General features: G+C 44.6%; 1 protein-coding gene and 1 long non-coding RNA gene across 4 annotated transcripts in view; one reads left to right on the top strand and one right to left on the bottom strand.

The window, feature by feature from the left end:
- Positions 1 to 3706, bottom strand: part of LOC127049344 (uncharacterized) — a 100917-nt gene extending 97211 nt beyond the window's left edge. The window contains exon 1 of the long non-coding RNA XR_007773943.1: positions 3662 to 3706. This is a non-coding gene — a long non-coding RNA (uncharacterized LOC127049344). The remainder of the gene's footprint in view (positions 1 to 3661) is intronic.
- The window catches only part of SYNJ2 (synaptojanin 2), a 93313-nt gene that overhangs the window by 60418 nt on the left and 9731 nt on the right, over positions 1 to 23164 (top strand). For all 3 annotated transcript variants that reach the window (XM_050949433.1, XM_050949434.1, XM_050949435.1), the window contains 9 exons: positions 3713 to 3905; positions 5708 to 5866; positions 6106 to 6262; positions 9090 to 9207; positions 11602 to 11820; positions 13319 to 13397; positions 14550 to 14718; positions 15763 to 15933; positions 22216 to 22350. In XM_050949433.1, coding sequence (XP_050805390.1) covers positions 3713 to 3905; positions 5708 to 5866; positions 6106 to 6262; positions 9090 to 9207; positions 11602 to 11820; positions 13319 to 13397; positions 14550 to 14718; positions 15763 to 15933; positions 22216 to 22350 — 1400 coding nt within the window. The remainder of the gene's footprint in view (positions 1 to 3712; positions 3906 to 5707; positions 5867 to 6105; positions 6263 to 9089; positions 9208 to 11601; positions 11821 to 13318; positions 13398 to 14549; positions 14719 to 15762; positions 15934 to 22215; positions 22351 to 23164) is intronic.

The following is a 23164-nucleotide window of genomic DNA, read 5'->3' as shown; positions in this document are numbered from 1 at the left end:
TTGTAAACATGAGGTTGGGCTAGGGGTGGAAATAAAAATTCCAGTTAAAAATAGAATTTCATTGGCTAACAAATATTCCTCACACATGGGAAGTAATAATTTTACTTTATTTCTTTATTTTAAATAAAATCAATAGAAATGAGCAAGTTAGGACATCTGTACAGTATTTTACAACATAAGCTGTACTGACGCCAAACTGGGTAAAAGGAGAAGACTCCAATCAAAAATAGACCAAGGAGGAGATATTTTTAAAAGCACTTGCTCCCTTAGATGGCCCACTCCTAGTGAAAGTCAAACTGTCCAGGGCACCTTTATAAATTTCTCCCTACTTCACTTCCCTGCACACATAACCAGCACAGACAAAAGCTGGAGAAAAGAAATAGGCCTAATGCAGTTCCTGGAACCAACAGGGGAAGCAGATCCTAGAGAGGGAGATCAAGAGAGTCAAGATCTCTCCTCTGAGAAGATCGTTCCTTTGATAGAGGAAGGGAGCCTGGGTTCAAGTCTCTACTTTGCTACAGGCTTCCCATGTCACCTTGGGCAAGTCACTTTCTGTGTGTGACTCAGTTCCCCCTCTGTAGACTAGAGATAATAGCACTGCCCTACCTCACTGAGGCGCTGTGAGGACAAATACATTAATGATTGTGTGGTGTTCAGGTGCTGTGGTAATGGGGATTGTATAAGATCCTTAGATAGACTGTCCTGCCATCAGTCCCCAGGATGAAATCCTGGCCCTGGCCCTGTTGAAGACTATGGCAAAACTCCCATTGACTTTAGTGGGGCCAAGATTTCATCTCAGATTTTTAACTATAGTAACCATTAAGAGCGCCTTCCCCAATTGTTCTAGTAGCACAAAGGGAGCGGGGCAGCCTCTGAGGCACCCAGGAACTAAGCCATATGTAGTTTCCTACCAAGACCTTGACTTGCGCCCTAAAGTAAATAGAAAGCCAGTCCAGCCATTGCAGAACTGTCATCATATTCTCCCTGTGACCAACGCTGCCAAACGTGTAGCTAGACGTACTCTGCAGCAGCTGCAGCTTTGGAGTGTTCTTCGGGTGTAGTCTCATGGAGAGAGCACTATAGTAATACAGCCTGGAGTTACAAGGTCCAGATCTGAGATAAAAGGCTGCAGATTCACATGGGGAAAAAAGATGCTTTTGGCCACTGACGACATCTGAGATCCAGGAGCAATCAGGACTGCAAAGTACACTTAAATCAAAAACTCTTGGGCCAGAGAGTGGATAATCTTGTTGGTAATAAGATGAGAAAACTTTCCAACCATATATTTATGCTGCTTCCGCCACCAGCACTCCTTTATTCTGTAGATTTAGCTTCAGCGAGCTTGCTGTCATTAAGTCTCCATTTCAACCAAGCACTGGGGAACCATATAGACTACAGCATCTAGGCTTAAATTGACAGAGACAGAGTTGTGTGACTTCTGTGTACAGTAGTGATGACAGTGGAACTCGTACCATCTCCCTGTCTACCTCAGCAGACTCACATACACATTGGGTAGGGTGGATAACAGAACAGAGCCTGCATGAAAATGCCTGTGCAGTGGAATGAAGTATGCCTACGGATATGCGGGTGGGAGAGGAGTAATTGGCCAGAACTACCCACTGGCATCTCTCAGAGAAGACTAGAACAATATCATCCACCCCATGCCAAATGCACTGCTGGGTCATTAAAACCTTCAAGAGTATCAAAGCTTCCTGGGCTATCTTACCTTCTCTTTCACTAGTCTGATAGCCACCAAGAAGGTCCGTGCACATTGTACCTAGCTCTGCAGTCAGGCTAATGGAATCCAGATAACACTAGTCTTCCCTTACTGCAGCCTTCTCCGTTCTAAAGGGAAAAGACTAAATTCCTGATTTTTTTTTTAACTAACCTGTCTGATAAAAGTAATCCAAAGAAGGAGAATACCTTTTAGTAGATGAAATTTGAGTACTCCAGCTTGAATAAAAAGGGATCAGAATTACTCAACAGACTGGTTCTACTGCAGCTGTCAACCTGTTAGCATTCAGATATAGAGCAGTGGCCCGTTGAAACTCCTGAAAGGTTTTGATTTTAGTAAGTGGCTGAGTTTCATTATTTAATACTAATGGGCTGCTATAGGATATATGGACACAGCCAATCCTAGCCACGTGATTTTGTAGTTTAAAAAAAAGAAAAATCCAGAAAAGGACAACAAAAATGATCAGAGGCAGAGAAAGGCTTCTATGCTAAAGGAGATTAAAAGATTAGGACTAGTGTAAACAGGAGATGAATAAAGTGGGACGTGATTGAAGTATATATCACAATGAATGGGTCAGGGAACTCAGAGGCTCAGGATACTATGAGGTTGTCTCACCACAACGTTTCCTATAACCTTAACCAAGAATGGACAAGTAGATTCCAGTTGATAGTTGGATAGGTTGGCAGCATCAATGGATGGCTTCTTAGAGCAGACACAGAACACATGATTCCTTAAAATGGTCAAAACCCTCTAAGAGAAGGTGTTGATGTTCCCCATCAGCCAACCCACGAGCTAGTATTTCCCTACTGGCTTTCACCAGCCAGGAAAGAGAAGGAACCAAAGCATGGGTTGTGGTATGAAATTTCCCCAACACCTCTAGAACCTCCAATGATGTGTGTAACCAAAAGCCAACCAAAGATTTAACATTTGTCCCCTCCAGATATTGCCCCGCATCAATGGACACAAGTATTCTAGTCCAGTGCACATGATTTTATGTACAAAGTAACTGGAAATTTTCTCAATAGGAAGGATTCACACAGGGCTGGGGCAGTTACCATTATGATCTCACCATTTGCTTATCTGAACAGACAGATGTGCATTATTCTCAAAATAGACTGGCTATCTGGAAGTAATTATCCTGCTTAACAGGTGGTCTGTTTTGCCAAATCGGTCCCTTTATAATATAATGTAAAACAATGGTACATTAATTGCTAAGATGTAATTGAAATACCATGTAACTAACAATATGGATGCAACAGGCAATTTGTTATCAAAACTAACACCGTTTCAGTGCTCCAGGTCTACGAATTTGTTTCTAACTATTAACTAGTTTGACAAACACAGATTTTATAATCTGTATGCTTTGATATTTGCATTGATACGCCAGAGATGTGGCCCACCTCCACTACAAAAGTTGCGTTTCATGGTATGGAAATGCCGTTTCAGTTGATAATCAGCTGTCCAGTATTGATTCATATCAGCAGAATGGAAAATAAAAAGAAGTAAAAGGTGACCATTAATTATTGTCACTACTTCAAAGGATTTTTTTTTATAAAGACAAACATTAAAAGTAAACCTCATATAAGTTTCAAGAGCTACAGAAATGTTTTCATGCAAAGAATGCTGAGTAGTTTGGAAAGGATGCCAAGAGAGGTGGTTCAAGGAGAAAGTTATTTCATTCAATTGTTTTATTACTGTATTATTCTTTTTAACTGGTAATCTGAAACATTAGAACATCAATATGGCCAATAGTAATGTTCCAGCAAAGGACCCTAAGAGATCTATTGAACAACATGAATCTCTGCTCATTCACATGTTTAATAATTGGAGGGAAAATAAAAGCATCATTCTAAATAACATGTTTTTCCTTTCCACTTTCCAGTGATGATTGATTATTTTTTCCCTTCCCTTTCCCCCTACCCCCACTTTTTTTTTTTTTTTTTTTTTTTTTTTTTTTTTTTTTTTTTTTTTGTCCAGGGATGTTGCAATAGACACAGTGAAAACAGGGATGAGAGGGAAAGCTGGGAATAAAGGCGCAGTAGGCATCCGTTTCCAGTTCCACAGCACCAGTTTTTGCTTCATATGCAGTCACTTGACAGCTGGTCAGTCTCAAGTGAAAGAGAGGAATGAAGATTATAAAGAGATTACACAGAAACTCAGTTTCCCAATGGTAAGAATGTAAGATGTCTCAGACAAGAAATGTTGTGAATGGGAGTGAAAATTGTATCATTAGATTTTTAATTGTGAGAATCAGTAGCAATCTACACCACCTGGCACGTCAGCACAGGAGGCAATTGGAATATTCACACAAAAGAACTTAATAAATAAGAAATTAAGGTTGAAAGCATATTTCCATGGAGACCAGCTAACCCAAAAACAAATGATACTTTCTCTACAAAAATTCTACACCTTTAAAAAACCCAGATGTTAGAATTCCTGAACATGAACAATGAAGGGATGTAACCAGTTTCCCACCATCATAATGCTTCATCACTCACTATCACACCCACCTGATTCACAAATTGAAAACTTTATGCATTGTGGACCAGATTCTCCAGTTGTCAAGATTACACGTGAAGAACCAGGTGTGGTGGCATCAGAGAGACAGTAATGGCTCCCTGGTTCTCTGCTCAGACCCAGAACAGATTAGTTCCCCCTGGGGCTGCTCTAACTTGAATTAGTTAGGAAGAGTCCCTAAAAAACCATTTTCTATCAGAGCGTATCCAGAGTGCATCATACTCCAGCCACTCCTCTTTGATTGTGACATGCCACAACTCCTCAGTCTCATGCACACAGCCCACATGCTTCCTGCTCGTCTTCAGCCTTTCTCCCTGCACTTCCCCTAGAGTCCCATGTCCCAAGACCAAGGAGCGCACCTTAATGGTTATCTTTATCAGAATGTGGTGCAAACGGACATTCTGAGATCCCTTTCTTCTATATTTATATCAATATGATTTTTTTTGATGATATTCTGTTAATCACCTCTCAGTTGTCTCTTTTTAAGGCCAGCAAGTGGCCCTGTAGGGTTTTTGTGGCTGTGTTCCTGTGCTTGCCTTAATGGTGTTGGCCACTTTAGATTTCCACAGCTGTCATTTCTTTCAGACTTCTCCAGAGAGCCTGTAAGCCAGGGAACGAAAGGACCAGTTTGTGATGTGTTCATTTATTCTGTTAAGTCAGCAAAGAAGAGCATTTAGGTTGAAGAGCATAAAATTTAACTCTCTGTTGTTTCCAGGGTTTAGAGGCTTGGCATATAGCATATTAATCAGTTTCCATTTATGTTAGAAATAATAGTGCCAGTATTGAAACCCTGCATAGAGTATCCATTCTAAATGTCCATAAAATCATGCATATAGCAGTCCTTCTAATAGCTAATTAACTATTTTATATCCTGTACCTTTACTATATCGGTGTATATTTTGTGTGTGTGTAATATATATTAACAGTGCCCTCTAGTGATGCTATAGATACAGGTCTGAAGTGTTTCCGTTACGAATCCCTATGTTTAGAGGTTTATAACTTATTTGAAAAAAGTGCAGTTATCTGTGGCATAACACATGAAGCTTAAACATTGGAGTGAATCTCTGTTAATATTATTACTTTACATTTACAGAAATGTGCTATGCAGTTGTAGGGGCACATTTTCAGCCTGGTCTTGCCTGAAAGCTCTATTTTTGCCGGTGCATGCAATAGCAAGAGCATTTTATGGCTGCAGTTTAGATCATGCAGGCATATAAGTCCTTGACTGTGCCAGCAGTTCAGATATCTAAATTATGGATGTAGAAATGTGACTAAATAACTGTGGGATGCAGAAAGAAATGTAGAGACCAGTTTTTTAGTCTGCACTGGAGTTAGCAATTAAAACCTCGTAAACAAGTCCAAAATATAGTATTCCAGGGAGACTGAGTTTTAAAACTCAGTTGATTAAAATGTATAATTTTAAATTGTGTCTTAAATTCTATATCTCCCAACCAGGGAAGGAATGTGTTCTCACATGACTACGTGTTCTGGTGTGGTGATTTTAACTATCGCATTGATCTGACATATGAAGAAGTCTTTTATTTTCTGAAACGACAAGACTGGAAAAGACTCCTGGAATTTGATCAACTACAGCAGCAGAAATCCAGTGGAAAAGTAAGGGGATTTATCCCATTTGCTCCAAACTGAAAATAGCCTTTTTCCAGAACACCCATATTTTGACCTGAATTAATTGCCTTTAACAAAGAATGAAAATGAGGGCATTTCAGACATGCGTTTCTATGGGTACATTCATTAAAAAAAATGTGTGATTATTCTAATAAAAGTGAATATGTGACTATGAAACCTTCATAAGCAGGAATTTAGCTGATTGAAGGAATGATATTTTTTAATAGATTTTTAAAGACTTTCATGAAGGCACTATTAATTTTGGACCAACATATAAATATGACCTTGGCTCAGAGGCTTATGATACAAGTGATAAGTGCAGAACCCCTGCTTGGACTGACAGAGTGCTTTGGTGGAGAAAGAAGCTTCCATTTGATAAAACAGGTGTGTAGCGTCATTCTCATTTTTGCATTTCTCATTTTAAATAATGATGCTGGGTAGTCAGATCTCACCAGATCCAAGGGACAGAATTTGGTCTAGTGATTAGAGAAGAAGACGGGCAGTCTGAGATTCTAGGTTCTATACCTGGATCTGGCCTTTAGTCTGGGTGAAACTGTGATTACCTTACTCATGGTGGTACTCCCTTTGGTTTCAGTAGGACTGCTTTCATGAATACAGAAGTCACACTTGAAACCTGATCAAGTCACTTAGGGTATGTCTACACTACCCACCGGATTGGCGGGTAGTGATTGATCTATCAGGGATTGATGTATCACATCTCATCTAGACGTGATACATCAGTGCCCATACGCGCTCCCCGTTGACTCCGGAACTCCACCAGGGCGAGAGGTGGAATCGGAGTTGATGGAGGGAGCAGCAGCCATCGATCCTGCACCGCGAGGACGCGAAGTAAGTCAGTCTAAGTCGATCTAAGATACGTCGACTTCAGCTACGCTATTCTTGTAGCTGAAGTTGCATATCTTAGATCGACACCCACCCACCCAGTGTAGACCAGGCCTTAGCTACAGCCTATTCCTGCCCCTGTTGTTACTGATTTCAGTAAGAGTCTGAGCCTTGTGCCTTGGTTTCCTGAGATGATGTTGGTTTCCTCAGTTGTTGTTAGGGAATGTTATGAGGTTTTATTAATTCATATTTGTAAGGTACTATGACATCCTTAAATGGAAAGTGCTATGGAAGTGCAATGCATTACTTTATCTGTAAGTTAAAAGCTATAAAATACTAAGACAGTTTAAAAAAAAAAAAACTAAACTTTTTGTAGCCAGAGCCATATTTCCGTACCAGCCTCTAAATCTGCATGTCAGCCATTAGTGTGTGTAAAAACTGCACTTACACATGCAAAGTGAAGAGTTACGTGAGAAATTATCTGATTCATGCATGCAAAGGTGAATTTACGTCTTAAGATATAAGGGTCATCCCATGGACTGCCTTAGTATAAATACCGTGAAGGAAAGCGAGGGTAACCAGTGTGGATGTTAATGTAACATAAATCATCTCCTATTTATTTTAAAATCTGATGGTGTAGTAAAAAGAGGATCATGACCAGTAAAGAGAGGCATGAGCTTAAGAAGCAATAAAACCATAGAAAGGATGAGATGCAGGGGATAACAATATGTGAACTTCAGTTTGTGTGAGAAATAAGCTCAAATATTGGTAGGGCTGCAGTTCTTCTAAGCCAGTAGGGTCCTATACATAGGTATAGAGGGGTTTGTGTTGCGGTCGATAATCAAAATATCCAAGCTGAATAGCCAAGAAGAAAACAATACTTGGATGGGAGGATAAAAGTGCTGGTATCCCCTCGCCCCACTTCTCACAGTTAGCAGAGGCACCCTCTCTCCATTTTTGGCTGCTCAATAATTGACCCAAATTTTTTTCCCTTCCACCTTGTAGACCACAGTTAGCCTGAAAATCCTCCCTTAAGAATCTGCCTCTCACTCTTTCTGTTTTTTTCACGTTTCTATACCTTTGTCATTTTTTCATGTTTTAGCAGGTCTGCCATTGTTCTAAATGCATGCAGAAGTTGAATAACTCTCCTCATATTTCCCTACTGCTTTATGATTGTTGCAGACTATCCAGTAATTCCATTGCATCTTTTCAGCTAAAAAAATATCCTCAGCTATTTCAATAATTTCTCTTTCTCCCTCAGTTCTTTCAGGTGGCCCCAGAGAGGACTTCAGCTGGCTGAGCAGACACTGTAGATAGGATGATCTAGCAGGGCTGCAAGAGCCCACCATATGTTGGAAGAAAGTAGCAAATAAGTGAAACATCTTTCTTCTGTACTTACAGACCTTCCAAAGCTAGCCCAAGTGGTAACACAGTTAGGAGATCCATCTTCTCCCCCTCCCCATTTTCTGCCTTTGAGCCCCACCCAATCCTTCTGGTTCCATTCACCACCTATAAACTCCACTACCCCTTCTATTTGGTGGCAAAGCTTCCCCCCTCTCTCTCTCCCGCTTATCTGCCCAATATTCCAACTTCCATTTCTGTACTAGAGAGTGGAGAATAATGGGTGTGTGGGCCAGAGAGCTGTTCGCAGAGGTGCGGAGACATTCCTTTCAGGTTGTTTACAGTTCAGTTCCTAGATCAAAAGGAAGAGATAGTATAGCTAGTATGAGGCAGCCAGGAGAAGTGACAGTGTCCGACAGTAACTCATCTTGAGCTCTGGAGATTGAGAAATAACCCTTCTCCCCAGGCTTAGCAATTCTTCCGTCCATTTCTTCATGCTTCCAAGGGAAGCACAGTGCCTCCCCTAGCATAAAGTGGGAGTCCAGAGTAGGCACTAGCTGGTAAGGAAGCAACAATCTATACTACACTCTTATCCCAGATTTGAACATTTCCCGTGAGCCAGAAAAACCATGTGGAAAGCAGAGAAGCTATAGCCATACAGGATTTCCTCTTTCTGTTCTCTTAACTGCATGTGGTTATTTCAAAATATAGGCTTTCTCAGGCTGGAGGAAAACGCTATTCTTTAATGTGACAGTGTGTGATGCTAAATTATATACGTCTCTGAAAAGTTATTAGTTTGCGTTTTGTCTTGTTCTAATGATCTGTGCTATCGATTGCACTTCTTTTTACATTTTGTTTTCTATTAGGAGATTCAGGATCTAGAGGGATATAAGCCATCCTTTAGATGGAGTGCTTCAGGAACAATGTGTTTTGGTAAAAATCACAGTTCTGTGAAATGCAGATTGCTAAAATAGTTTTAATTATTGTTACGAGTCTATGAACTTTAATGCTCTTTTGTGCTGTATAGCTGGAGAGATCAATCTCCTAGATAGTGATCTGAGTGCTGAAACTAAAGTCAAACACACTTGGACTCCTGGTGCCCTGATGTATTATGGAAGAGCGGAGCTGCAGGCATCTGATCATAGGTAATGTCCTAGCTTAGATGATCTTTCTCTGATTACATTGAGGCTCACTGAAATATATATTCAATGGAAGGGCCAAGAATGATTGTTAACGGACACTACATGCTTATTCTCTGTTCAGCACTTTGACATTTAAACCTATCATGGTTCTAAACCAAAGGGTGGCAGTGCCGGGGGGCTTGTATTAATTTTCCTCTGCACTATGAGCTCAGCAAGGGCTGGACAAGCTGCAGAGGCAAGGCCTGGATGATTTGATGCCTCTCCTCATTCATTTCTGGCAGCTCAAGCAATCAAAGGTGCAGCAATGACAGGCTACCACCTAGTCTTCTGCTAGAACGAAAGCAGCTGAGATGTATTGCCTTAGCAGTATAAATTGTGTGAGTAGAGCTGGGGTGTGTGTGACTGTTAATGAGCTTTCCTGAGATGCAAACACATTAAACTTCCCCACTTTCCTGAGAAAGGGGAAGAGAACAAAACCAAAAATTGAGACAGCCACATTGATTATAGATCTTCTCCCTAAAGAAAAATTATACACATTAACTTCCGTTGCTCACTGTTATTGTTTCACTTGTTGTGAAATGAATGCTATGAGTGCTTTGATAAATGTATCTCAAAAAGCTTGTCTGTTTTCAACATCACTTCTGTAATTATCCTGGGCTGCTCTATGGAAATGCTTCTGTTTTGTTTCTCACAGCAGTGTTCAGTGAATCACAAAAGTTAACCCTGTGCTTTTCACGTTATTGTTACTCTAGAGGACTGTTTCACCTTTCTGCAGCAATGAAAGAACATGCTTCTCACAAACAAACCACTTCTCTATGTCAAGGCACAAGCCCATTCGCACTGACACTACTGGCTCCCGCAGCTAACAGTGTCATTGCCACAATCATTATCAAATGCAACATTTGAAGCCAGGCTTCTTTTACCTTGGTTCCCAATTACAGCAACCACCACTACAGTAATCACGTTTTAACAACACTTTTTAATTACACTCAGTAGGTTTGATTTTCCAGGATGTGCTATAAAAAGAGACTCCAGCGTATCTCTTTTAACATACAACTATGTACTAATCAATGATGTTTTCTGAAATAGTGAACACTTCCTATAGAAGGTTTGTTTTAATTTCCATCTTTCCTTCATCTCAACCTTCCGTCTTTTTGTTCATTCTGGTAGTGTGTCTTACAGAACCAGCTGTAGTGGAGGTAGCAGGTAGCAATGACAGGTAGTTAGATATTCAAGTGTCCAATGAGTGCCCTCAGTGCATTTGCAAGTACAATCTTGAGAGTGCAGATTGCATCTACAGAGGCCAAGCCTCAGCCCTTTTGACAGCTTCCCCCTATTTATGTAGATTTGGCACACAGAGCTAACACATAAGAGACGATTCATAACTATTTAGAATATCATTGATGCATCTGTACTACACAAACACATTGCATACTTAAGGGTACATTGTCCTCTCACTGTTAATCCTGGGCCTAGGGCAAAAGAACTGGAAGCCAAGAAGAAAAACTGCTTTGTCTTGGACATCCTGTGTGACTTTGGGCAAACCACTTAACCTCACTATGCCTCTTGGGAACCGACACTTCCCTATTTCATAAAGATGTTGAGAAACAATTTATTAATATAAGTAAAGCACTCTGAGATCTTGGGATGGAAGGTCCTATGGAATTGCCAAGTACCGTATTAGTGTTGTTGTTATGTTTCTTAATACAGTATATTATCACCACTATCTTTTAGCTAAATGTAGTGGTGGTAAATCTGTGAGACCCTATATGAGGTAGTAGACAGAGTAATAGAGTCAGGACTCCGGGGTTCTGTTGCCCGCTGTGCTGCTTACTCATTATGTGGCCTTGGGCCCACTACTCAACTTTTTTCGCGCGGTATGTCTACACTGCCGCTGGGATCATGCTTCCCAGTTTGGGAAGATAGGCATGCGCTAGCTCTGCCCAAGCTAATGCATGAAAAATAGCAACGTAGCTGGGGTTAGCACAGATGGCAGCTCGGGTTAGCCACCTGAGTACAAACCCAGTGAGACCCCATGGGTATGTATTTGGGTGGTTAGCCCAAGCTGCTACCCCAGCTACACTAGTATCTTCTAACATACTAGCTCAAGCAGAGCTAACATGTCTGTCTACCTGAGCAGAGAATCATGTTCCCAGCTGCTATGTAGACATACCCTATGTGTAAAATGGGTATTACAGTTATTTACTTCAAAGGGGTATTGTTAAGCTTAATTAAAATATCTGCAAAGTGCTTTGAGATCCCAGGATGAAAGGTGCTGCAGAAATACAACATCTAAAAATATTCTCGCTTTCAGACAACCAATCTTTTGTATGTCCTATTATTTGAGGGTGATTTTAGATAACATGAAAGCAATGTCTGTGTGTGTATAAAATCTAGGCCCGTGTTAGCTATTGTAGAAGTGGAAGTCCAGGAAGTTGATGTGGCTGCCCGCGAGAGCGTTTTCCAGGAAGTGTCATCCTTCCAGGGACCATTGGATGCCACCGTAATGGTAAATCTCCAGTCACCAACCTCTGAAGAGACAAACGAATTTCCCGAGGACTTGCGGACTGAGCTTATGCAAATATTTGAGAATTATGGCACCATTGTTCTTGTCAGGTAAATGTTGATTCTTGACATGTGCAATCTATTTTTCTTTTAAATCCAAATTAAAATACATTAACTGTGTGGAATAGGAATAACTGTTTTAGACTGTAATGTATTGCATTTGGATTGCATTAATGATAAGAAATTATCAGCATTTATGTTTCTTTTCTCTCCATCCAACTAAAGAAATATCCTAACAGGTTCCTTGGCTATGTGAGGGAAAAGCGTATGCAGTGCTCCAGGTCAGAGGCTTTGCCCTGAATCTGCCTCCTTAGGGTCAGCTCTTCACCTTGCTCAGGCTCAGCCCTTTAATTCTCATGCATTGGGTGTTGCCTCAATTTGCAGTACTTCTAATCCGTGCCTCCCATTCCTGTGACCTGAGAAAATCTGCTTTCCTTGGCAGTCTTTCACACCCACTTGGATCTCCTGGTGACTCCATCCCTTTTGGATTTTAGAGCCTCTAGCCTATCCTTGTGGGCTCAGGCTTTTTTGTCATTCCTGGACCTACTGAGTGTGAGGGAGGATGTTTGATTCTATACCCTGTTGGAGCAGTTTTGTTATTTTGGGCCTCCTGGTAGCTATGGGAGTTCTGTGTTGAAGAAAACTAGCACAGCTGGGCAGTCTTTGATTTACATTACCATGAGTGGAAGAAAACAACAGGATGAAAAGTACTTATCCAAAGTGGGGAAAGGGCCAGCAGATCCGACTGTGCCACTGAAATATGGGAGTGGAGTTACACTGTTCAGCTGGGGCATACATCTTAAGTTGTGCCTGGCCACAAAATGCTGCTATCCCTGCTCCTTCCTGCTGGAATCTAACTTCTTTGTGGCAGTAGTTGTGACTTGACAGCAAGACCAACAAATCAATTACGATGCATTTGACCTACTTATTACAGGAGATTGTTTTGCTAAATACTGTCAGCTTGGCTCTCTCTAGCCCTGCACACTACTGAGTAAGGGGTATGGGTTCAAGAGCAGCCCTGGGATCCCACCACCACATGCTTTGTGAAGGTTTGGAGCATTGCATGGCTGCTGAGAGGAGTGTGCTTTGCTTTTTTCATGCCCCTTTGCAGCTTGCCCTAGGACAGATTAGTAGCCTTTGGGGAGGTTGTGTGCCCTCTGAGAGGCAGCTTTAAGTGCAGACTTCACACAGAGCAAATGAAGCTGGTACATGGAAGGGGAGAGCTGTGTTACACTTGGATGGGGGAAATACTGTGGATGAAGGAAGGTGTGTGACGTTTTCTTAACCTCGCCTCAGAAGGATGAACTGTTGCTTTGAGGACAGCCTCAGTAGCGTCCACTCTGGTGGGGCCACATGAGGGAGGATGGATGGTGAGTGGGAGCCAGTGCTGGGATACTTGGTCCCATCTGTCACAAAAACACTTGTAAGAAATTGCGCTGTCGAAAGACCTAAATGAAAAAATGCAGAATTACTATAGACACCATTTAGTCATACGGTTTCCTTATGGACAGCAAACTGTACAGTTGTCTCCTCTCTCTGTTCTTACTAGGATCAATCGAGGCCAGATGATGGTAACATTTGCAGACAGCAGGTCAGCTCTCAGTGTTCTGGATATGGATGGTATCAAGGTAAAACCATCTCGGGTTTATTTTAGTGAATTCACACCACTTTTCAAAAATGGGTGGCTTAGGTTAGATAGCCAAGTCCATATCTAGGCACCTAAATCTATGGCCTGATTTTTCAAAGAAGCTGAATAACCACAACAATCACTTCTAAGGCCTGCCCATATAAGGAAGGCAGGGATTGCTTCTTTAGGAGCTTATAAACAGAGCTCTGGAACTGGAACATAATGTAATGGTGCCAACATGTACAGTAATGCAAAATGTATCAGCAGCTAAGGTTCTTCTCTGCTTTAATTTCTCACATGGATCCACAGTCATGTTTGTTTGTTTGTTTGTTTGTTTGGGGAGGCAATTTGGGGCCTGTTGTATGGTTAGGTATCAGGCTGCTAGAGCACTGGTGGGATTTTTCAAAATGCCTAAGTCCGTGGTTCTCAACCAAGGGTACGTGTACTGCTGTATATTTTATACACTAAAATGTAAGTACACTATTTATATTCCAATTGAATTATATGGTAAAAATGAGAAAGTATGCAATTTTTCAATAATAGTGTGCTGTGACACTTGTATTTTTATGTCTGATTTTATAAGCAAGTAGTTTTAAGTGAGGTGAAACTTGGGGTATGCAAGACAAATCAGACCCCTGAAAGGGGTACAGTATAGTCTGGAAAGGTTGAGAGCCACTGGCCTAAGTGATTTATGAGTACATACTCCATATGCTCTTAAGTCACTTTAGAAAATACCATCCCTAATTATTATGATCATCATTTTAAAAATTATACAGCATAATTGCTGTGACATTTTACCATTTCTCTCCAATAGCAAATGACTGTTGAATGCAGCATTGAGTAATCAAGAACTACAAGACTAATTTCAGTATGAAAACTTTGAAGAAAGCCACAACATAAACAAGCCCAATAAGAGCAGCAGAGTTGTTTAGTCAATACCTGGAGTATTGTTACATCCAAAGGATTAATTGTTTTTTTTTTTCCCTGATGGTACTAGGAAGAGTATTTCCTTGTCATTGAACTTCTGAAATGAATCTAATGCCATCCAGATTTATGAAGCACTTATGAGATGGAACATCTGCATTTACTTAGCGTGTTGGGGCACTATTCTCATTTTCTTAACAAAGAGAAAACAATTCTTTCATGACTCTAGGTCAAGGGCAGAGCAGTGAATATCCGACCTAAGACTAAGGATTGGCTGAAGGGCTTTCAGGAGGAAATTGCTCGAAAACGAGAGAGCATTGCACCCATGTCACCCACAGCGAACTCCTGTCTGTTGGAGGAAAACTTTGATTTTTCAAGTTTGGACTATGAATCAGAAGGTTAGTAGCACAACTCTGGGCTGAACTATGAGAATTTGCTTTGTTCACTTTGCTTGTGGGGAGAGGGTAGATATCTGTATGTGATCACTATCTTAGTTTGTAATAAAACAATTCTTAGAAACAGGTTCGTAAACAGCCCTGATCTGGCACTGTGAACTACTCAGGTAAACCTGAGTTCTCATGCAGAGCCCCACTGATTATCAACTATCTGCACCTGCTCAGTACTAAAAAATATGCTATCATGGTCATAGTACCTTGAGAAACACTGATATAGATAATTTTAAACTGGGGTCCCGACCCAAAAGGGAGTCGCAAGGCTATTGTAAGGGGTCGTGAGATCACAACAGTGTCACTGGGGGAAAAGCGAGTTGCGGAGGATACAGTAGCTGCCACTCTCTGGCCACCCAGTTCTGATGACAACCAGGGCCGGCTTTAGGAAGCGTGGGGCCCAATTCAGATAGCTAGTGGTGGTCCAGGTCTTCAGCAGCACTTCGGCAGCGGGTCCTTCACTCACTCTGGGTCTTCCGTGGCACTGAAAGACCCACTGCCGACGTGCCACTGAAGATCCGGACCACTGCCAGGTGAGCCCTGAAGACAGCACCACCACTAGCAGCAGCACGGAAGTAAGGGTGACAGTACCATACAATGCCACCCTTACTTCTGTACTGCTGCTGGTGGCGGCACTGTCTTCAGAACTGGGCACCCGGCCAGCAGCTGCCACTCTCCAGCCACCCAGCTCTGAAGGCAGCACCACTGCCAGCAGCAGCGTAGACATAAGGGTGGTGATACCATGAGTATGTACAGTAATTTTCTATCACTTTTTTGTGGGGGAGGAGAGGGGCATCACAGCCTGAAATATTTTCAAAGGGAGGCCCAGCAAAAAAAGCTTGAGAAGCCTTGATCTATATACACAGAAAAGCAATAATAAAAATACATGGAATCAACAAAAAAATTGCCTAATAAAATAACCTGTATAGAAAATGGGAGTGAGAAGAGAACATGTGTTTTTTGACAATGTCTGCGTTTTCAAATATTTTGTTTCAGGTGATATACTGGATGATGAGGAAGATTATTTGGATGACATGCTGCCTCAGCACCCAGTAGCAGAGATGACAGAAGGCTTACCTGAGGGTCCTGAATATTTTACGGTTGTACCCACAGTAACTTCAAGCAAATCTCCACTGCTTACTGGAAGAAAGCCACATCCATATAAAGGTAAGTTACACGGCTTCTTTAAAGCAAGACCTTAAAGCTTGTTTCCTTATGCTTCTCTTGGCTGTTTGTTGTGTTCACATGTTCTCTCTTGGCTTATACGTAGATTATAAACTTTGCAAGACAGGGACCAGATTTTTATTCTAGTTCATAGAGTACCTAGCACAGAGGGGCCCAGGATCCATGACTATCAACACCTGGTGGGTCGGCTGGGCGCCCCCTGGCGTGGCGCCGCTATGGCACCGAATATATACCCCTGCCGACCTGTCCGCTCCTCAGTTCCTTCTTGCCGGCTACTCCAACAGTGGGGAAGGAGGGCGGGTTTTGGAATGGATATGAGCAACACATCTCAAAGAACAACAGTTACAAAGGTGAGTAACCGTCTTTTCTTCTTTGAGTGCTTGCTCATATCCATTCCAAGTAGGTGAATCCCAAGCCTTACCTAGGCGGTGGGGTCGGAGTAAGAAACTGCAGAATGGAAAACTGCCAAGCCGAAGGCTGCATCGTCTCTGGACTGCTGCACCAGGGCATAATGGGAAGTAAAGGTGTGTACTGAAGACCACGTAGCTGCTCGACATATCTCCTGAATAGGTATTCGAGCTAAGAAGGCAGCCGACGAGGCCTGGGCCGTGGTAGAATGTGCGGTAATATGACCCAAAGAGGTATGAGCTAGCTCGTAGCAAGTGCGGATGCACGCAGTTACCCAGGATGAAATCCTCTGAGAAGAGACGGGCTGACCTTTCATCTGGTCCGCCACTGCAACAAAGAGTTGGGGCATTTTGCGGAAGGGCCTTGTACGGTCAATATAAAAGGCGAGCGCCCTACGGATGTCGAGTGAATGTAACCGCTGCTCCCTACGAGATGTATGAGGTTTGGGAAAGAAGACCGGTAGGAATATGTCCTGGTTGAGATGGAAAGCCGAGACTACTTTAGGGAGGAACGCCGGATTTGGGCGGAGCTGCACCTTGTCCTTGTGGAACACCGTGTATGGTGGGTCCACCATCAGAGCCCGAAGCTCAGAAATTCTCCTAGCCGATGTAATGGCTACAAGGAAGGCTGTTTTCCATGATAAATAAAGGAGTGAGCAGGTTGCCAATGGCTCGAACGGGGGGAGCGTAAGTCTTGTCAGAACTAAATTGAGGTCCCAGGAAGGGGCGGGGCGTCGTACTAAGGGGTATAGACGCTCCAGGCCTTTGAGGAACCTCGAGACCATAGAGTGGGAGAAGACAGAGTAAGTACCTTCTCTGGGGTGGAAAGTAGAAATAGCTGCCAAGTGCACTTGCAGAGATGAGATAGCGAGGCCTTGTTGTTTTAGGTACCAGAGGTAGTCCAAAATAGTAGGGATAGGAACCTCCACAGGGGCAACATTCTGCGAGTGACACCAGCAGGAAAACCGTTTCCACTTGGCTAAGTAAGTAGACCGCGTAGAAGGTTTCCTGCTACCCATGAGTATCTTGTGCACCGGGGCAGAGCATCGTAACTCCAATTGGGTCAACCATGCAGGAGCCACACTGTTAGATGGAGGGATTGTAGGTCTGGGTGGAGAAGCCTGCCGTGGTCCTGCGTTATCAGATCCTGATGAAGGGGTAGAGGGATTGGGTTGGCTATCGAGTGGTCCAGCAACGTGGTGTACCAGTGTTGTCGGGGCCACGCGGGGGCGATCAGGATCAGCCGAGCCCTGTCCCTTTGAAGCTTTACGAGAACCCTGTGCACCTTTGGAAAAGGTGGAAAGGCATAAAGCAGATGGTTCGCCCAAAAGATTAGGAGGGCGTCCGATATTGAGCCCGGGGCAAGACCCTGGAAGGAGCAAAACCTCTGACACTTCCTGTTGTTGCGGGAAGCGAATAGGTCTATGTGGGGAAAGCCCTACTTCTGGAAGATGGAATGTACAGTGTCCGGGCGGAGTGACCACTTGTGGGAGAGAAAGGATCTGCTGAGATGGTCTGCCAGAGTGTTCCGGACCCCTGGGAGGAAGGACGCTACAAGGTCAATAGAGTGGGCTATGCAAAATTCCCACAGTTGGATCGCCTCCTGACAAAGGGGGGAGGATCGAGTCCCTCCCTGTTTGTTTATGTAGTGCATTGCTGTTGTGTTGTCTGTGAGTACTAGAACACAACGGCCTTGCAGATGATGTTGGAACGTCTGGCATGCGAGGCGAACTGCTCTCAGCTCGCAGACGTTAATGTGCAACGCTAGTTCTTGAGATGACCAGAGGCCTTGCGTGCGACGATGGCCTACGTGTGCCCCTCAGCCGAGAGATGACGCGTCCGTCGTTAGGGACACAGAGGGCTGTCTCGGTTGGAACGGCATCCCTGCACACACCAGGGAAGGTGTTAGCCACCAGTTGAGGGAGCCTAAGATGCTCTGAGGAACGGTGACGATCATGTCTATAGTGTCCCTGCCTGGGCGGTAAACTGAGGCGAGCCAGGTTTGAAGGGGACGCAGGCGTTGTTTGGCGTGCTTGGTTACAAAAGTGCATGCGGCCATGTGACCGAGAAGGCTGAGGCAGGCGCGGGTCGAGGTCGTCGGAAAAGTTTGGAGGCTTTCTATGACCGAAACTAGTGCCTGAAACCAGGGTAGTGGAAGACAGGCTGTTGCAAGTGTGGAGTCTAGAATGGCCCCGATGAATTCTATTCTTTGAGTGGGCACTAGAGTAGACTTCTCTAGACTGATCATCAGGCCCAACCACTCGAATAGGTCCGTGATGATAGCAACATGCCTGGTGACTTGAACCGCGGAGGTCCTGCAAGTAAGCCAGTCATCTAGGTAAGGAAAGACGTGTATACATCGACGGCGGAGGAAGGCGGCCACTACAGCCATGCACTTTGTAAACGCACGGGGCGGTAGAGAGACCAAAAGGGAGGACCACAAATTGAAAATGTTGGTTGTGCACCATAAACCGCAGGTACCGTCTGTGCGGAGGGTAAATGGCAATGTGAAAGTATGCGTCCTTCATGTCGAGAGCAGTGTACCAGTCTCCGGAATCCAAGGATGGGATGATGGTCCCCAGGGACACCATGCAGAACTTCAAATTCTTCGGAAAGACATTGAGACCGCGTAGGTCCAGGATGGGTCGGAGACCCCCTTTCGCCTTGGGGATTAGGATATATCGGGAGTAAAACCCCTTGCCCCCGAACTCCTCCAGTATCTCCTCTATAGCTCCGATGGAGAGGAGCATACGAACCTCTTGCCAGAGGAATTGCTCGTGAGAGGGGTCCCTGAAGAGGGACGGGGAAGGAGGGGGCGAAATAAATTGGAGGTATCCAAATTCCACCATGCGTAGGACCCAATGGTCTGAGGTTAATTGGGCCCACGCAGGGGGAAGGAGGAAAGGCGGTTGGAAAACTGAAGAGGATCCTGGGGAAGGACTGGTGCTTTGCTCTCGGGCGCACCTTCAAAAGTTCAGTTTTGGTCCCTCTGATGGTTTGGAGGGACCGTTATTCTGGCCCCTTTGGGAACCCGATTGCCGTCTGCGGTTCCCGCGACCACGCCTCCTGCTAAAGTCTTGTCGTGGTCTGGGCGGGGGATAAGGGCGTTGAGGCTGGGTATGGAAGGACCTCCGTTGGGTTTGCGGAGTATGCATCCCGAGGGAACGCATGATGACGCGATTGTCTTTGAGTCTCTGGAGTCTAGGGTCCGTTTTCTGAGAGAAAAGGCCCTGACCATCAAAAGGAAGGTCCTGAATAGTGGGTTGCAGTTCAAGAGGTAGGCCTGATACCTGCAACCATGATATTCTCTGTATTGTAATCCCCGAGGCCACGGTTCTGGCCGCCAAATCAGCAGCGTTGAGTGAGGCCTGCAGAGAAGTCCGTGCCACTTTCTTCCCTTCCTCCAGAAGGGCTTGGAATTCCGGGCGGGAGTCCTGTGGGATCAGTTCAGCGAACTTACCCACCGATTGCCAGGTATTATAATTATACCTGCTGAGCAGAGCCTGTTGGTTAGCCACCCGCAGTTGGTGGCCTCTGGCGGAGTAAACTTTACGCCGCAGTAGATCCATCCTTCTAGCCTCCCGCGATTTTGGGGCAGGGGCTTGCTGGCCATGATGCTCTCCCTCATTTACAGATTGAACGACCAGAGAGCATGGAGGAGGATGAGTATATAAGTATTCATACCCTTTAGAGGGTACCATGTATTTCCTTTCCACGCCTCTGGCCGTGGGAGGGATAGACGCCGGGGATTGCCAAATAGTATCTGCTTTGGCCTGGATGGAACGGATGAATGGCAGAGTCACACGAGTTGGGGCATCTGCCGACAGTATGTCTATGACCAGGTCTTCCACCTCCGGGACCTCCTCCACCTGAAGGTTGATGTTTAAGGCGACTTGCCGGAGAAGGTCCTGGTGGGCTCAGAGGTCGATTGGGGGCAGGCCCGATGTAGAAGTACCGGCTACTGCCTCGTCTGGCGAAGAGGAGGACGACAGACCCGGCACGGTTGGCTCGTTGAGTGACTCCTCTTCTGGAGGAGCATTAGGGTCCTGGAACACCTGAGGATCCAGCGTAAGAGCCGAGTCGTCCATACCCACTGGAGGAGGGCGACTAACAGTGGCCTCTGGTGCCCGATGTTCCGACGGGGCGGAACGAGATGGAACCGTGGGTTTGCCTTGGGCCTGGTGATATGCCCAAGGCATCCAGACCACTGAGGTGCTTGTTCTGTGACCTGAGGCTCCTGGAGGACACGGCTCTGCATTTCTGAATCTCCATATACGACGCTATCAGTGTGCGAAGACTCAGATGGGTGCCATGATGGCCATGGCGGAGCAGAGTGCATGTGAGGAGGAGCCCTGTGCGTAGGGTATTGAATGTCATGACTCACAGGAGAGCGGTACCGGGAGTCGTACCGGTGCCGAGAGGTTGACTGGGATCTGCGACCAGCGCGGTGCCGGGAGGTCGACCGGGATCGTGAAGCTCTACAGTGGGAGTGGCTGCGGCGCGAATGGTGCCGGGAGCTGGACCACCGTCTGGAGTATCGGTCCGGAGAGCGGGATCTTGAATGGTACCGCGAGTACGACCGGTGCCGAGAAGGAGATCGGTACCGGGACTGTGAGCGGCGTCGAGATCGGGACCGGTGGCGAGATCGGGAGCGTTGGCAAGACCTCGATCTCGAGTGGTGCCTGCCTGCGGCGTCGATGGAAGGTGGCCTGACTGAGGCAGGCTTCCCTGCTGACGCAATAACCCATGCCGGGGGTTGCGGCAGGGTGGGCTCCATTAGAGCAATGAGTTTCCTCGCCGTCAAAAAGGTCTCTGGCGTGTGCCGGGGAGCTGTCATGCAATGGACTCAACGGCTCTTGCCTGGCCGGAATCAACGGTGCCGAGATTGCCGGTGCCATGGGAGCTGTTGGTGCCGGGCGACTAGGTTTCGGCTACTGCTCAGACTTGTGGTGTAGATATTGGAGCTGCAGGAGCTTTGATCTTCTTGGGACGCGGGGAGAGGGAGCGGTGCCGGGCTGGTTTCTGGGCCGGTGACGGCTGGTGCCGGGGCATCTTGGCGGTGCTGGTGCCGACGAGGCACTTCTCACATTTTAAGAGTAACGATTTATGAAACAAAGGAAGTATTATCTGTAGTTAATGCACTGAACTGATCGTGTCTGGTCACCATGTTCTTCTAGATATTAGAACTAGTAGACCTCATCCACTCTCACCTAGTTTTTATTTATAGATTGGAAGAGGAAAACAATCTATTTTCAATTGCAATGGCAGACGACATCTTACTGAAAAATAACAGAAGAGTGCTTAGAAATGCCTAAAGTTAGAGAGTGATAGTACATGTTAAAGTGGGAGAGGAATGTGAATGGGGCACTAAACTTGAGCCATTTCTTAAAAAGCTATCAGCCATATACTGTGGTCACACCTAGAAATCTCTCAGGCTATGTCTACCCTACGCACCTTTTAGCAACACATCTGTGCCGTTACAGCCATATCACTAAAAGGTGCACCGTGTAGCTGCTCTTTATCAGCAGAAGAGAGCTCTCCCGCCAACAAAATAAATCCACCCCCAATGACAGGCGATAGCTTTGTTGACAGGAGAATTCTCCCGCTAACAAAGCACTGTCCACACCAGCACTTTTCATCGGTAAAACTTTTGTCATTTGGGGACGTGTTTTTTTCACGTCTGACACGACAAAAGTTTTACTGATGGAAGTGCAGTATAGACAAAGCCTCAGTTAACCAGCTCTTGTTTTCAAATCACAGGTGTGTGTCTCGTGACACTCCAGTCTTGATCCATCTCTGCCATAATTCTCAAATGCAAAACTCTTCTGTTTGTTTTTTCCCTGAAATCTCCCCCTAGATGATGCTGACCTAGCTGAATTCAAGCAGGAGCTGGAAGTAGTGGGGGGACTTCGCCATCGGTCTCCAAGCAGATCTCTGTCTGTTCCTGACAGGCCTCGCCCGCCTCAGCCACCCCAGAGACCTCCCCCTCCAGGTAAGATTGCAGTTTCTTTTTAAAAGTTTTCTCATGTCAGCTGGACTCCATTGCCACCCTATTGTTTCTGGTAATAATGAACAGGTAAATACCTCCGCCTGTTTAAATCCCAATCACCTACTCTTTCAGTCAGGCACTTCTTTCCCTAAACTCCTGTGGTATTAAACAACTGCTGTGTTTCTCTCTAGCGGTGATGGGTGAAGTGCTTCTTTGAAATAGTTTGGGATGAAAGTCCTTTCTTCACTTTAGTGGAGTTATAATGGTTCGTGTGTGTTTCACATACACCCAACAGCAAAGGGGGAGAATTTGCAAATAACTGGTGCTTTGGTACAGTAACAGACACCAGTGTTTATTCTCATTGAGTCTTTCCTTTTTAATACTCAAGGCATTTTCTTACAGTTTGTTTATTCGGTTTAATTTTTGATGAAATATTCCCTTTAAAAGCTTAAACAGAATATTTGTTGGTCTGATTTTTGTCCCTTCCCATTAGATAGTTACCTCACATAGACCTGAGGATAAGAGCTGTTTTTCTTCATTTGTTGGGTAGTTTGACCTCAGCCATGGCATAGGATTTCTGAGGGGGAAGTGATGGTGTTCAAAGCTCTACTCACTTAGATGCCAAAATGAGAGGCCAGTCATGTCAGATTGTTCAGATTCACTCATAGACTCTAAGATGAGAAGGGGCCATTACGATCTTCTGGTCTGAATTCCTGCATAAATCACAGGCATTAGACTTCCATGCAGCACATAATTTCTAGTTGCACTCTAGAGCATCTCTTTTAGAAATACATTCAGTTCTTCAGCATTCTCCTTC

Source organism: Gopherus flavomarginatus, chromosome 4 (assembly GCF_025201925.1).
Source record: "Gopherus flavomarginatus isolate rGopFla2 chromosome 4, rGopFla2.mat.asm, whole genome shotgun sequence".
Lineage (NCBI taxonomy): Eukaryota > Metazoa > Chordata > Testudines > Testudinidae > Gopherus > Gopherus flavomarginatus.
This window is presented reverse-complemented; position numbering and strand designations above follow the sequence as displayed.